The sequence below is a fragment of the Pseudovirgaria hyperparasitica genome (genome assembly GCF_010093815.1).
Source record: "Pseudovirgaria hyperparasitica strain CBS 121739 unplaced genomic scaffold EJ05scaffold_2, whole genome shotgun sequence".
Taxonomy (NCBI): Eukaryota; Fungi; Ascomycota; class Dothideomycetes; order Acrospermales; family Acrospermaceae; genus Pseudovirgaria; species Pseudovirgaria hyperparasitica.
In genome coordinates this window covers 1543417-1558353 of record NW_022985550.1, presented here as the reverse complement: position 1 = coordinate 1558353, position 14937 = coordinate 1543417, and the positions used below count along the sequence as shown (strand labels likewise).

The window sequence follows — 14937 nt, the reverse complement described above, 5'->3', positions numbered from 1 at the left end:
CTCCTCGGCCACGCAAACATGACAGCATGCAACATAATTTGTCTCCTTGCCGTATTTGACATACAGTCCTGTGGGTCACACAGCTTACCACTCTCCATCATACAGATAAGCATCTTGTCACTATCTGGGAGAAAGCTGCATAAAGAACACAAATAGGACGACCAGTGTATAAACCGCCTCGTAACATGCTCTATAACATATATAAGCCAGTCAAATGCAGAAATCATGTCGAGTATTTTTACCATTTTCCTATAAAAAGGAGTGTGTCTACGAGAAAACGATCCGCTGTCTATAACTCACTTTCCTGCTATTTCTGCTTCGCTCCTTGTAGTAGCCCACCTTCCCATCATGGCAGATGAGGCTCCTCAGTCAGGAGATATCTCTCAAAGGAGCAATGGGTGTGTTGCCTGTTTAGGTTTAGAGGGACCAAATTTACTGACATAATTTAGTCATTGCCCTATTATGTTGGCGGATTATCTCGGACGTGAACCAACAGTCACCGAACGGCTTGCGAACCAGCTATCGAATCGTTCAAGTGATGGAGGTCTGGCCGTTTCCCAAGTACCGCAGCGTACGCTCGACCAACCTATTTCGCGTCCAGTTCAACATGATATGAAAACAGTCGTGGTGAACGGTACGGCCGAGGAAACAAATAGACGATGAAGGTCGTTAGAACCTGGGATCGACACTTTGTATTAGCTTTGGTGGTAGCATCCCATAGTAGGCAGCACCTCTGCATCATATGCAACAATACCTTGCTCCAAGCTCGTAATTCTCCTAACCTCTCACAACGTTCGCGACAAACTCCTACTTTTCGCTACGAAACTATCTGGCAAGAGCTGTGGCTGAGGTAGGGACTGAGAATTGACTGTGCATATATGAGGTGGTGGACACACCGAGAGTCCAAGAGAGGATCTAGTGAAATATCTGTCCAGCCCCTTCGTGTGCGTGAGATTCGTCAAGAGAGTGACACAGTATCAGCCAAAGGTTTGAAATCGTGTGCCGTCGTGAGGGTAGTACTAAGCTGATGAGGGTGGCTATCCCACGAGAGCATGCGCCTGATAAGAGTACCCAACATTTGCTGTGCCGCAATGGATGACAGGCACGAGACGAGCGGCGCGACCCTTGACGCCCGCTCATACGCATGGATGAGTCCTCGTGCTAGCAAAAGCTGGGATGGACAAGAGAATCCATGATTTAGGATGAGGGTGCAACAGGGGCATTGTCCAGTCATGTCACTGAACAAGCTCCCATCATTACGTGGGCACACTGAGAGTGGACCATTCATACAAGACTAGGCATCTCTCCACACCGGTCAAGCTGCACGAAATTGGCTCCATTTGCGCTCATAGCCTGTGGTGCTTATGGTGTGATATCTTGAACTAGTGATGACTCCCAGCATGGTTCTCCATCTGTGCACGTAGGAATCGGCTTGATTATCTGAACTCTGAAACTCGTTGCCAATGAAGACTATGCGAATGTCTCACGAAAACAAATGTCAGGCCTGTTCAAATGCACCTGGCTACGGGGCTGCTCGTGTGTGGCAGCCTATTTTGACTACTACTCATAAGGAGGAGCGAAAGACCCACCAGCAGCCTCCTCTATGAAAATCACACTGGCTCATACATCTACGGAAACTCTTTTAAAACCCTTCTCTGATATTATATCTCCATCTTATAGTACTGAATGAAAAAATCAATGACACCACACGCTGCGGGCCATTCAAGGGAAATAAGCCTGTGCTCTTATGATCCAGCCCACTGTCATGGTACCCAGTCGCGCGAGCCTCTGTCTTACAGTAGACTAGGAACCTCAACATAAGCCAGTGGACTGTGGTAACGGTATATAGGAGACATATACCTGATTCTCATGAAAGAAATGAGCGTAGTTTATCTTTGTACTAAATATCTGAAAACGTGCTCAATGATGCTTCTTGACATAGCGACTCATACTGGGAGATTGCATTTCTACACCATCCATACCTTCTACACGTTAGTCAGCAGAAGCCCTTTACATTCTTATGTTGCCTGGCTCCAGTCGAGATACTACATAGGCCATTTTCAAAGGAAGACAATAGCACTTACGTCCATTACCTGTCCTGGCGTGAGTTTTTAGGCCTACTGAGCACTGCCATAATCAGCAGTCTCGATACCCGACAGTCGACATCTATATCAGAGAGCAAAGAGTGTCGTCTTCTGTCATAGACTCTACGACGTTTCCACTCCTTATCACGAAAAGCAGGACTTAGAAGCTCAAAGGGACACATTTTAATGGTAATTTCATTGACCACGTCTATACCTAAACCCCGCTACTCAACAGAGCCACACATCTACACACCTTAAAGCATTCCCACGTTTCTCCACAGTCCACGAGGCGATCAGAAAGCGCCAGGAGGCGGAATGTTTTCCTTGTCGGAAAGCTCCGACTCCGAGTACGAGAGCCAGTCGTCATCCGCCTCCGAAAGGCTGCCATCTGCTGCTGCATCTGCCATTCTGACATATGCTGCCACTGCATATGTATCCTGCGTATCCTCCTCGACATCAGTGTCATCTTCCTCCTCATCATAGGAGTGTTGTTCTGTATGCTCTGCACCATAGTCGGTGGTGGAAGGAGCGCTGCTGTTGTTGACAATGGCGAGGGCATTGATGGCGATATTGATGGCTGCATGGCTGTCGATAGCAGCGGAATTGCCTGTTGTGGCAGGAGCGTTTGCTGCATCAGGGTCGATGACCATTGAAGAATCAGGGGCCTGGTGCATGTTTGGGACGACTGGCTGATTCAAGGCAGCATCATCTACATCATCGGACTGAGGTGCAATCATTATACCACTGGCATGAGCAGCGACAGAGTCATCAGAGTACTGCATATTCGAGGAGCCCTGGGCAGTCGAAGCGACGGCGTTATCTCCATTCGGACCAAGCGAAGAAGCCCGGTTCTGTGAGGCGCTCATTTCTGTGCTTGCCTTGTGAGGAGATTCTGGTGGAGCGGAAGCTGTTTTGCCGCTTTCATTGAGCGTTGGCATGTCCGAATCAGCTGTTTTATCTGGTTCTGTGGACTTTGTCTTTTCCTTCGTGACCTTGGCACCCTCGACACTAGCAGCAGAAGCTATGGTAGCTATTTTGTTCAGACCAGGCATACTGGGCTGAGAATTCTGTACTGTAGGTAGTGCAGTGATGTGGGCGATCTGCGAGGGGCGAGCGCTCTGTGCTGTAGTTGGAGCAATGGTCTGAGAGGGCTGTGTTGTGACCGCATTTGGGTTCAAGCGGGAGGCCTGTGGACGAGGTACCCGTGTGATTGTAACATAATCGTCGATGCCATATCGAATGGGCTGGCGAGTTGTACGTCTTGCCCGAGTTGATGCGAGGGTTGGAATTGGAGGTGTCAGGGGTGTGCGTGTGCGTTTGGAACGCTTTGAAGCGGCGGACTGACGTCGAGATACCATGTCGAATTGACTCGAGGAGAAAGGGAAATGATGATGGAAAGGAGCTCTTAACCACTTGTCTGAGCAGTGACAGGCTAGTGACGTTAGCAAGTGTCGCTAACAGTAAACAATAACTTGACGAACGGAATTGATGATCAAGCTGCTTCGAGCGTAAGACTGGAAATACACTTTTGGTAGCCAAAATCAGTCCTTAGAGCTTGTAAACAGTTTGTCCCTGAAGAATTCTTGAATAAGAAAGCTAGAGACGATGGTGCTAAAAAGTTGTGTGCGTAGTCCCAAACAAGCAGAGCAAACTAAATGGAATTTTGACAAAGTAACTCCTCGGCCGGGAAAACTTGGTTATACTACCTCCGTTGTACACTGCCCCTGACAAGATCTCCCACCCAGCTCTTCAGTCATCCTAAACACGAAACCTGTCAAACGTCGCCTTTGGACGCACACTATGCTTCAGACACACATACATCATGTCTACACCATCAAAGCGTGAGCTCGCACAAGAGCCCTTCCAAAATGCATAGCAGTTACGATCACAAGGTGGCTCAAAACAAGCGCCTCCAAATATCAAGTATCTGAAAATCCTCGCCCTGAGCTAGAGAACTCTTGATATACAGCTGGTCTATCATACTCGAGGCAATTGGCAACTGGATGGATTCTGAATGCTTGGAAGAGGCCACTTGTTCGGATTCGAGGAAAGTACTGCGTTCCCATTGATCTGATAAACTTTGATGCCGCAAGCTTCGACAAGCGCCGGAGCCTGCGTGGCTACATCTCAGCAAATTGGCTTCATAACACTCAACATAGAAAGATTAGTACAGGACTTGAAACAAGAAAGAGACATCATGTCAACGCATAACCTGGGGCATTAATATACATATGATTCAAGGAGGTGGGACTACGTATCACAGTAGGTACGGTCTGGGCAAGATACCCGTTCATCCAGTCTGGCATAAGTGCATGTATATCTATTGCACTACATCATCCATACGAAGTCACTGTCATACGGGCCGGCACTCAATGTGGAGTCGCCTCATATAACAAGTCATCTACGGAAGATAAGAATAAGGACAACAAGGAGGCCACAGTCAAGCGACGACACCACAGCAGACACATACAGACCAGTATCTACTCGGACGTCGCAGCCTCGGACAACGAATACCATCTCGTTATTCCCATATTTACGCACTACTTCTACCCTTTGTCCGAACCTACTTTGGAACGCATGCTCTCACTACCTGCTCTCTACACCGTCCGAACCTAGGGTAGGACAATATGGGTAATGATGTTCACCTCACAAGTTGGAAATCACGTCTAGCTGGTCGCGAGTCACAGCAAAGGAGGTCAGGAACATTATGCAAAGACGTGCCGCAAGCTCCCGAATGAGCCTGTGACACACCAAGAATTCTTACGCAGCAATCATCCCATATAGTCCCGTGCAATGCAACCGCCATATACCTTACACATACACCCAGACATCTATGTACATACTATACATGCATCTATTGATACACACAGGGTCTCCTTACGAGCGGACTCGCGCCGCTCGCTCACTAGCCGCAGCTTCGCTCTCGGCGTCTACCTGTCCAAAGCCCCAACGTGATTTTTTCTTTCCCCGCGCCATCTTGTCGCCAAATCGCTCGTCAAATTTGCGGATCGCTGCTAAGCTTCCCATATCTTCGCTGACACTAGAGCCTATCTCCTGTAGAGCTTTATCGAAATGGCGCCTGTGGAGAACGCGACGCTTCAGTGGTGCGTTGCTCTCACTTGCTGTGTTGAAAGACCCCGAGAATGGTGTTGCTTCTGTATCTTTGTGGGTCATCGACTCTGGTCCTTCGGCAGTAGAGGCTTTCCTAGACCCCGAAGTATTGTGGGACTCGTCCAGCCCAACATCAGAATTATGTCCTTTAGAAACTTCCGAAGATATATTTGCTGCCGCCGGGAATGTAGACGTTACATCTTTGGCCAGGTCGGACTCGTACTCTTCTTTGACACAAGCCAGAGCAGCTGACACACATAGGTTCTTAAGATCTGACCCTGAAAAGAGTCTTGTTTCCTCTGCCAGCGCCGTTAGTGAAATGGATTCATCTAGAGATTCGTCTCTGAGATGAATCTGCAAGATTTTCTTCCGATCATCTTTAACAGGTAGGTCAACAAGGATACGTCGGGGTAGTCGCCGCAGCACGGCGTCATCCAGGTCGAAAGGTCGATTCGTGGCGACCATGATGAATACTCCTTGCTCATTCATGCCATCCCATTCCTTCAAGAACTGGTTGATAGTTTCTCGATGACCTCGAGATGATGTCTCTGAGGAGCGGGAACTAAGAATGGCGTCGGCTTCATCAATAAAAATCACACAGCCACCTTGTCTTGAGGCCAACTTCCTTGCAAGAGAGAATACAGCCTTCACGTTCTTCTCTCCCTCGCCTACGTATTTGTCGTTGAGGTCAGCACCGCTTACTTCCAGAACTGTAGCACGTGTGTCTTTCGCCACAGCTTTGGCCAGTAACGTTTTACCAGTCCCAGGAGGGCCGTAAAGCAGAAGACCAGGTATTTTGCTTCGTGCTAGAACTCCATAAGTGAAAGCCTCTGGACGAAGCAGAGATAGTCCAGTTAGCATTTTCAATGTGTCGATAGTGTCAGGCGAAACATGGACGTCTTGAAACGTAGTGTGAATATCGTCAGGGTTGATGATCCCTCCTTTCAAGCGCTTCTCGTGGGAGTTGTCACGCGCAGCTGCTGGACGACCCCATGTCATCATTGGTTGTGCTTTGGACGCACCTCCAAACTTTGCTGCAAATGATAAAACATGCTGACTGCTGGAGTTCGAGGGGGCTCTTTGGTCTCGTGTGAGCTTGATACCAGAAAGTAGAGCCACCGCGTCTCGAAGACAGGAAAACGCCCGGGAGTGGTCATCTGATATTGGCTCACTAAGTGATGATAATTGTGGTGTAAGCTCCCTCGTAATCCTAGTGCCAATCGTGGTGAGGATGATTTCAAAGACCATTTCGGGGGATAAGATCTGCCGGTGGGATGGGAGTATGGCAGAAAGTTCCCTCGCGGGTTCCGCCGCAACGATGGAGTCAATATCCGACAGGCGAAGCATGTCTAAGATGTGGCGTGCATTTATCTCCATTGTCCTTTGTTCGACAACCTGTGGCCATGTGTCTGGTTCCATCAAATCAAGAAATTTCAACGTAAACTCGAGCGCTTCTGAGCCCGGCCCCCGGAGGTCCAGAGATTGCACATCAATTACGTTGTACAATGGTGCAGGCTCTTGTCCAATGAAACCTAACGGCAGGCGAGACGCAGGAAGCTTCGTCGATGTGCCAAGAAGCATGATAGTCTCGCCGTTAGCTCGGCGGTCTTGTATTATCTTTTGCAATTCTCCAAGTATCAAGTCGCCAACCTTGACATCAGCCACTTCTTTTAGGTCACGTACCACGACGATGGTTTTTGGAGTCTCCTGTGTCGGTGGTCCAGGCCTAGATCGTCCAGAAACACGAATCTCGATTTTGCGGTCACCCTCTTTACCGGGATCTCCCAGGGCGGAGATGTCAGCAATAAACGTGTGCCCAGAACTTTCCGGCCCTTCAACGCCCCTGAAAGCAGCCTTGACAAGCCTAGTGTTCTGCTCGAAAGCCCCAGTATCTGTCGAAGGTTGGTTTGAGGACCTTGAAGTTGCGTGATCTGAGGGTGCTGATTCTACCAAGCGAGTGTTGGCAGCGCCATTTCGAGACGATCTTTTGAACTGTGGAAGCCTAAGTAAGTTGGATAGCCATGTCTTTATTTTGAGACGGTCAATTCGGTCTTCTGGGTCATAGTTATTCCCACGGCTGGGCTGATTACTCCCTAGACTGATTCTTTTGCCTGTGACCCCGTCGACAACGACGGCACTCATCCCAGCTATACGAGATAGTGGAAATAGTTGAGATTTCAGGACAGAGGATATGGAATTGTTTCTGGTCGACTGCGGAGCATGTTCTTCGTCGTCTTCGTCACTTTGCTCATCTTCTTCCTCCTCGGCCTCCTCTCGTTGTTCAGATTCTTGCATCAGCACTCCACGTTCCGCGTATGTATCAAAGCCCAGATTTTGAATTTCTTTCGAGGGTGATTTACTACTGACATAGCCACCTAAGAGCTCCGCTATGTCCTGAGCATCGATGTGCACAACATCTGCGTTGAGCTCGCCCGCCATCTCTTTCACAAGCGGTATCAAATCGTCCTGATCCGTCGTCCGAAGTAGAGCATTAGCCTTCATGTTTGTGCGGGGTGATCTTGCATCGAGGAATGGAGCGTTCAAGATTGCGGCAAGCTTTCTCTTGACCTCTGACCGCGAAAGTGGATTGAGAATTTTCCCATCGCGTGGGAAGTCAGCTTCTTTCAACAACCCCAGAATCGCAGGGTCCGCAGCACACAAGGATTCTAGGCTACGATCAAATTCATCCTCTGTTATTTCCGTGTCTGGCCTCTTGTTCCATGCTGATAGACATAGGGTTCTGATAAGCGGCCACGAGGGTGTCAATGAATAGCCTCTCGCCGATTTTGGTTCTTCCGACTGTATCCATATCTCTGATTCGATCCCAGCTCGGACAGGATTATCTTCGCATAGTATTACATTCTTGTCGAGGAACCAATCTGGGAAATCTACGGGCGGTAGTCCATCGCTTCGACCCGACTTCGTGGCCTGTTCGAGATCCTGTGCCACTTGAGAGTAACCCTGATGATTTTGACTAGTGTGAATGTCTCTTCTATTGTTTGTATCGTCGGAAGCGAGTCGCGAAGGTGGAGTGCGTGGGTGTGACGCGACAGAAGTTCGGTGAAAGGCCCGAACTGTAATGCGAGGATAACGACGGCCGGCGATGAGTTTGGCAGGGCTTCTAGATGTGGCACGTAATGCCTGCCGGGCTATATGTTGCATGTGGCTACATGCAGCTCAATCGAGCTTGTAGCGATGAATAGAGAAAATCTGAGGTGGAATGTATGTTGGCGCATTACTGCTTTTCATGAAATCCACGCTAAAATTGCCCGAGACTTTTGTGGAGACAAACGAGTCAACGGCACCACAAGCTTTCTCATTATTAGACTCATTCTCGCTAGCATCGCTCAACAATAGCATCTGTCCGTCGTGCCCAATCATTCCAGAGTCGGCGCCATCGCAATGATACTGAATCTGATATCGCTCATACCATGTTCCTTGGCCGCCCTTAAGAACGCCTTCGGTCCCAGATCCAACGCCTTCTCACTTAACACGTCCAGATCCTGACCCAACTCTCCGCGATCAACAGGCCCCTTCATACCCCCATTTAGCTCCCAGAGATGATTATCATCCGCCTTGACGAAACTTATGAAATGCAGCTCGTTTGGATCCGCCGCAGATGGGGCTGCCGAGTCACCCTTTTGAGCATATTCCTGATGTATGAGTTCGAGCTCTTCAGAGTCATATAATAGCTTGGCACGCTCTTTTGGCTTTAAAGGAACAGCGGCCCTGAAGAGCCTATCTGCAAGTGAGCCGGGCACAATACTCTCTCTGGCACCTCCATTAGCCATGCTGTGTAGAAGAGCCATGAGCCCGCAGGTATGTCCGATGGTTTGCTTAATCCATAACACTGGCTCATCGGCACCACATCCGTCATATTCTGACATGCCATTATTCTCCTCATCGCGGGTCTTGAAGAAGGCGTCGGCGTGGGCTATGAATATTAATGCATGTGCGGGCCTTGGGATGAAATTGAGGACATCTTCGTCCATTGAGTAGATATCGTAGAAGCTCAGGGCCGTCGAAGCTCCGAGGCGATGAGCCAGTTGAGTCATAACATCTGGATTGTTCTCTGGGAAATGTCAGAGGACGTAAATTTCTAGCCAGGCACGAACGAACCAAGCGGGACATATGTCTTCATTCCAGTGTCATCGATGAATGTGGCCGAGGACATATTGCCTACAATCGTAACAGGTAAAATCTACTGAGATGAGTAGGATGTTTTTTACGAAGCGCAGGAGAGCACACAGGTACTACCTAGGCACTCTATTTAGCTGTCTGGATATATATCTTGGTGAATAGGTGTATGTATAGCATTATTTTGCTCCACCTGAAGTATTGTTGCCTCTTCACCTATATGTTGGAAGCCATAAGTAGTAAAGTAAGCACTGCTCTGGTACAACTAACTTAAAGGCCTGAGGACAGCTTTGAATAGCCCAGCGGGAATGAAGCTACTGTCATATACGCGTAGATAGCAGAACGTCTAATCCTGCACATCTCGATCCGACATACCTTTTTATTTAACAGGTATTGCAATGAGTCGATGCATATGGCCTCTTGAGGTCTAACTATGGCATAGGCATTTCGTGCAAGTCTAAATGCAACTCGGATCAGCTCGTCCAACGATAAGTATGACGCATACGTGGCTCGTGACTAAGGATGGATTTATTGCTTACGGTCCGCCTCCCGCTCGCAACGCGATCCGAATGTGACCAGCTTCCTCTCATATATATGATAAGTGTGTGAGAACATATAGGCAGGTAGAGTACAACTCATCGCATCACGTACAAATGCTTGCAACGGATGAGCATGGCAACCATCAAAGGAGATATAATCGTTACGGGACTGGCACTGATGCCCGTCAGCGTACTACTCCTTGCCCGCCAGTACGAGTTCTTCCTTTTCTCTAATTCTCATCTGGTCACCAAAACTTTCCTCATTGTCGCATATGCATTCCTTATTTCAAAACTCGTTCTTCCTTATTTCACGTCTCCCCTCAGGCCTCTTCCCGCACCTCAAACAAGCCACTTCTTTCTCGGACATTCCCAAGAAATAGAGGGCCTGCCTCCAGGTCAAGTGTTTAGGAAATGGATTGAGCAAGTTCCGAATCAAGGAGTAATTCATTACAAAGGCTACTTGCACCTCGGCAGCGCCATTCACGTTACCACTCCGGAGGCTATGATGGACGTTGTGAGCACCCATGCGTACCATTATGAGAAGCCCGGTATGGCTCGTAAGCTTTTATCCATGGTCAGTCTAGGTGTCAATCTTCTCGAAAGCTCTCCACCAATAAATCTTGTTAGATTCTCGGCAACGGTCTGGTCAATGTAGAAGGGGACGAGCACAAGAAACAGCGGAAGAACGTTACTCCAGCGTTTTCAGGACGTCACATCAAAGACCTCGTTCCAATTTTCTGGGCCAAAGGTCATCAACTAGGCGATGTAATTTCGCGTGAGGCTCGCAAGGACGGCTCATTGGAAGTAACAGCACCCATATCGAGAGCGACGCTTGATATCATCGGGTCTGCATGCATCGGCAAAGATTTTAATACTCTCGAGAACTCTGACAATGCACTTGCCAAGCAATACTCTTCCCTGTTTGATATCAAGTCAATTGATATGCTGCTATACTATCTGACTAATGAGATTCTCCCGTACTGGCTGGCTAAATGGATACCCCTCCGAGCAACTGTTACCATATCGCAAGCAGCCTCTAGGCTGCGAGAGATTACGAGTGACCTGCTCACGGAGAAGCAGCAGGGAATGAACGATGGAATAAGACATCAAAATGATATCATCGCCATCTTGACGCGCACAGGGAACTTTACCGACGACACTCTCACGGATCAACTGCTCACGTTTCTTGCTGCAGGGTAATACCAATCTCTGTTCTTCCCCACTCTACTAAAACATCCTACTGATACACTGCAAAGCCACGAAACAACCTCGTCAACTCTCTCGTGGGCCCTTTACATCCTCGCGACCCACCCAGATATCCAAATCCGCCTACGCAATGAGCTCCAGCCGTTGCTCCACACCGATAGCGTCATGACCGCCGACATTCTGGATTCATCCTCCTACCTCCAAGCATTCTTATCCGAGCTTCTCCGTCTATACCCCGCCGCTCCGCTCACCACACGGGTCACCTTGCGCCCAACCACAATCGCCAACATTCCCATCCCCACCGGCGTGCTCGTCATCATCCCCATCTGGGCGCTCAACCGAGCGAGCTCGACATGGGGCCCCGATGCAGACCTTTTCCGACCGGAGAGATGGATGGAAGATTCGGTGAAAGGCGGTGCACCGGCCCTCGCCTTCAACACCTTTCTCCATGGACCGAGGAGCTGTATCGGTCAGGGATTTGCGAGGTATGAGCTGAAAGCGCTGCTGGCAGCGCTCCTGGCTCGGTTCGAGTTCGAGCTTGCGCAAGGACAAGGGGAGCCGGTTCCGGATGGCATGTTTACGGTAAAACCGAGAGGCGGGCTACGGGTGAAGGTTCGCGAATTGTAGAGAGCGGTTCACACCTATGGTTTTTGTTGCTCGTAATGGTTCGCGAAAATCGCTCCTCAGCCCGCTCTGTAAATTTCCGTTATGACTATCTCCACTGATACATATTTCATATATCTTGCAAGCATGTAGAACTAGACGACTACACTCATACACATCGCTTGAGCCACCATACCCTTCTCTCGGGCGTCCCACTATTCCTTTTTCCCTTCCAAGCCAGACATCACGCAGTAATTCACCCACTTCCTCGGGATACCATATCAGTATCCATCGCATCCCTTATGGGATTTAGCCGACGAAGTAAGGCACACAGAGATTCGGGCGGGGTACCGCCGCAAGGGGTACTAGCCAGGAGAACCCCGGATGCCTCGGGTGCCTCGTAACGCTCGGAGCTCAAATTATTATGTTGCACAGCATTGTCAAGGGAGTGGATGTGGGGGTCCGGATTGATCCTGGCTGTAGCATGCCGGTACGGCAGGGACAGGGAGTGTCTCGGTTGCGCATGGAGATACACCGAGGATACCCTTACATCCGAATGTGCAACTATGTTGGTAAAAGGGGTATGCGTTGTAATAATGTGGACATATCCCAGTCACAAATCCCAGCTAGCTATGCATGTTGAATGCAAGGCACCCGCTGCTCAAGCGGGTCTCGCAGCTATCACTGGATCTAGGTGTGATAGGCTTGACCATACTAAGGTATTCCTATAGCGTAGGAGACAGCCATTACAGGGCGAAGTAAGATGGGCAAACGATAATCCCAGAAAGGAACGACAAACAGATCGGTGAGCTGCGTAGAAGAGACTCGTTCCGTTGACAGTTGGTATTGTTATCTCGTACCTGTGCTTCAGCATTCTAATACGAAGGACCTGTAGTCGTTGAAGAGTCTAGGAAAGATGAATGAAGCGACAATAGTAGTGAGGGGTGAGAGGACGTAAACCAAAAAAATCATTACGAACGTATCAGCCGTGGAACATAAGTAGTGAGCAAAAATAACAGTGGCATGCATATGTGTATATACACGAAGTCTGCTGATTTTAGTCATACAATGCAGGTTAGCATTGCTATGCTTCTCACAGCTTAGTGACAGGTGATTTTACATGAAGTCTCGAGTTGTGACTCAGTCGAGGACTGCCCTGCCGCCTGCTGGCCTACAACAACGGCTCAGTATAGCTTTATAATTTTACAACACATGTAACTACCCAAGACTTCACCCCTTCGACAAATACTTTCAGCAGCCTCACATCCTATCCTCCAATACGTAGGTAACCATGAGCCGGGCGACATGACATGAAGCGTGATGAAGCGACATTATAATGATCGAGTGAGAGACCTCGTGTGATAGTAGCGATAAAGGAATGTTTATTTGGTAACATTACTTTTCAAGAGATCGATATGAACATACATACAAGAAAATATTACATAATAACGACAACCCAAGAGAAAAGTGGTATGTGTGTAAACAACAGTCCGCAAACACCGACCGGGTATATGATGTACCAAACTGCAACATTACAATACCCTCGTTTCCAACATTATGCATCGTCATACTCACTTCCTGAAGGCATTGCTGAGCAGAATCTGGATGGCCTCCTCCCACCGCCTGCTCACAGCAATCTCCGTCACGTTGCGTCCCAACTCGTCCCGCACTTCCAAATCCACACCGCACTTCTCACAAAGCTTCTTGAGCATTTTTGCATCTCCATTTTCAAGTGCCTGCATGATGCCGTTCCAACCTCTGTACATCTGTTCTATATTAGTAATAGCTCTCTCGAACGCAAGAAAAAAAGACTTACCTTGTTTGGGTCAGCCCCTTTGTCGAGTAGCACGTCGATGATTTCAGTGTGCACCTCCGCACACCTCCTCAGTGCCTTGACAATGGGCAAATGCTCTCCGGGGGCATTGACATCCGCACCTGCCTCACCCACTAGAAAATCGACGATTTCGTCTTGGCGCTCGCGAATTGCCGTCGTGAGCGGACTGAAAACGCCTCCGTTACGATCTTCCACACTCACGCCTGCCGCGAGCAATATACGGAGCGATTCAAGTTGGTTGGCTTGTACGGCCATCTCCATGATGCCCTTGAACGCGCGCGGCTCGGGAAGAACTGTGAGGATGAGCTTGAGGATCTCGGGGTTGCGTACAGCCATGCAGACGGGCCAGTCTTGGCCGCGCACATTAGGATTTGCCCCGGCGTGGAGGAGAGTTTTCACAACATCGACGCGGGAATCGCGGATGGCGGACGTGAGGGCGGTATGGCCCTGGCCAGACTTGTCATCCGGGTTGATACCTTGATCGAGAAGCCATTTGAGTGCTACGATGTTGTTTGAAGTTACGGCAGTTTCCAGGATGCCCTTTGGTGAAGAGAGATCGCCGCCAGCTGCTACCAGGGCAGGCAGGAATTGCTCGCGATGGTGGGTGACGCACTTGAAGCATGGGTACTCGGAGGCGGGAACATTGGGGTCGGCTTTGTTGGCGAGAAGGAGTTTGAAGATATCTGGGCGGTTATCACGGATGGACGTACAGAGAGGAGTGTAAACGCCGTCCTTTTTCGCATTTACGTCGACACCGGCCTTGATGAGGATCTTTACTGACTCTATGTTGTTGATTGAGGTTGCGAGTTCCATGATGCCAGGTGATTTTCGGTAGCTCGCGCCATTATCGAGGAGGATTTGAAGACACTTGGGTTGGTAGGTCGATGGCCATAGCATGTGCTTAGGTCCAGGCAGATTCGGATCTGCTTTGTGTTTGATCAAGCTTGCGACGATATCGTCACGACCTGAGGTGATGGCTTCGAATAGAGCGGTCTTGCCTTCCTGGTTCTTCTCGTTGGGGTCGGCTCCATATTCAAGTAGTAAGTCAACCAAGGTCAGAGGAACCTTCTTGGTGATGGAGCCGATCAACAAAGTATTGCCGTCTTGTGCACTTTGATTGGGCTTACCACCATACATGAGTAGCATGTGCAGGATCTTGGTGTTGCCAGTGTTGCCAGAAATGACAATCGCGTTATCAGAGTCGGGCCCCGCACTCAAATTTGGGTCTGCTCCATATTTGAGAAGAACCAAGGTTCCGGCCAGGAATGACTTCATAGCTCCAACGGCAAGAGGACTGACGTGGTTCGCGTCAGGGTCATTCGGATCGGCACCGTAAAGCAGAAGGAGGCGCACACTTTCACCATCTTGGGCAAGCATGGCTTCGTTCAAAGCGTGATGCTCGTGCCCAGTGTTGGGAGAAACA

General features: G+C 49.2%; 5 protein-coding genes across 5 annotated transcripts; 2 read left to right on the top strand and 3 right to left on the bottom strand.

Moving 5' to 3' along the window:
• Positions 1-367: 367 nt before the first annotated feature.
• EJ05DRAFT_473005 (uncharacterized protein) lies at positions 368-762 on the top strand (the record flags this gene model as incomplete). The annotated part of the gene is made up of 2 exons (XM_033743300.1): positions 368-398; positions 450-762. Coding segments are annotated over exons 1-2 (166 nt in total), but the record flags the coding sequence as incomplete, so codon positions are not given.
• A 1525-nt stretch (positions 763-2287) lies between these two features.
• Positions 2288-3442, bottom strand: EJ05DRAFT_522338 (uncharacterized protein; the record flags this gene model as incomplete). Its single annotated transcript, XM_033748781.1, has 1 exon — positions 2288-3442. The coding sequence occupies one exon, from the start codon at positions 3440-3442 to the stop codon at positions 2378-2380; it is 1065 nt and encodes a 354-aa protein (XP_033604522.1). The 3' UTR covers positions 2288-2377.
• Positions 3443-4961: 1519 nt separating this feature from the next.
• On the bottom strand, positions 4962-6194 carry EJ05DRAFT_433932 (AAA-domain-containing protein; the record flags this gene model as incomplete). Its single annotated transcript, XM_033741625.1, has 2 exons — positions 4962-5180; positions 5352-6194. The coding sequence occupies 2 exons, from the start codon at positions 6192-6194 to the stop codon at positions 4962-4964; spliced, it is 1062 nt and encodes a 353-aa protein (XP_033604521.1).
• Positions 6195-8494: 2300 nt separating this feature from the next.
• EJ05DRAFT_473002 (cysteine proteinase) lies at positions 8495-9589 on the bottom strand. Its single transcript, XM_033743299.1, has 2 exons — positions 9315-9589; positions 8495-9267 (listed from the first exon to the last, which is right to left on the bottom strand). Exons 1-2 carry the CDS (start codon positions 9367-9369, stop codon positions 8573-8575), a joined length of 750 nt encoding a protein of 249 aa, XP_033604520.1. The 5' UTR covers positions 9370-9589; the 3' UTR covers positions 8495-8572.
• Positions 9590-10049: 460 nt separating this feature from the next.
• EJ05DRAFT_491546 (cytochrome P450) lies at positions 10050-11704 on the top strand (the record flags this gene model as incomplete). Its single annotated transcript, XM_033745989.1, has 3 exons — positions 10050-10445; positions 10499-11067; positions 11128-11704. The coding sequence occupies 3 exons, from the start codon at positions 10050-10052 to the stop codon at positions 11702-11704; spliced, it is 1542 nt and encodes a 513-aa protein (XP_033604519.1).
• Between the last annotated feature and the right edge of the window lie 3233 nt (positions 11705-14937).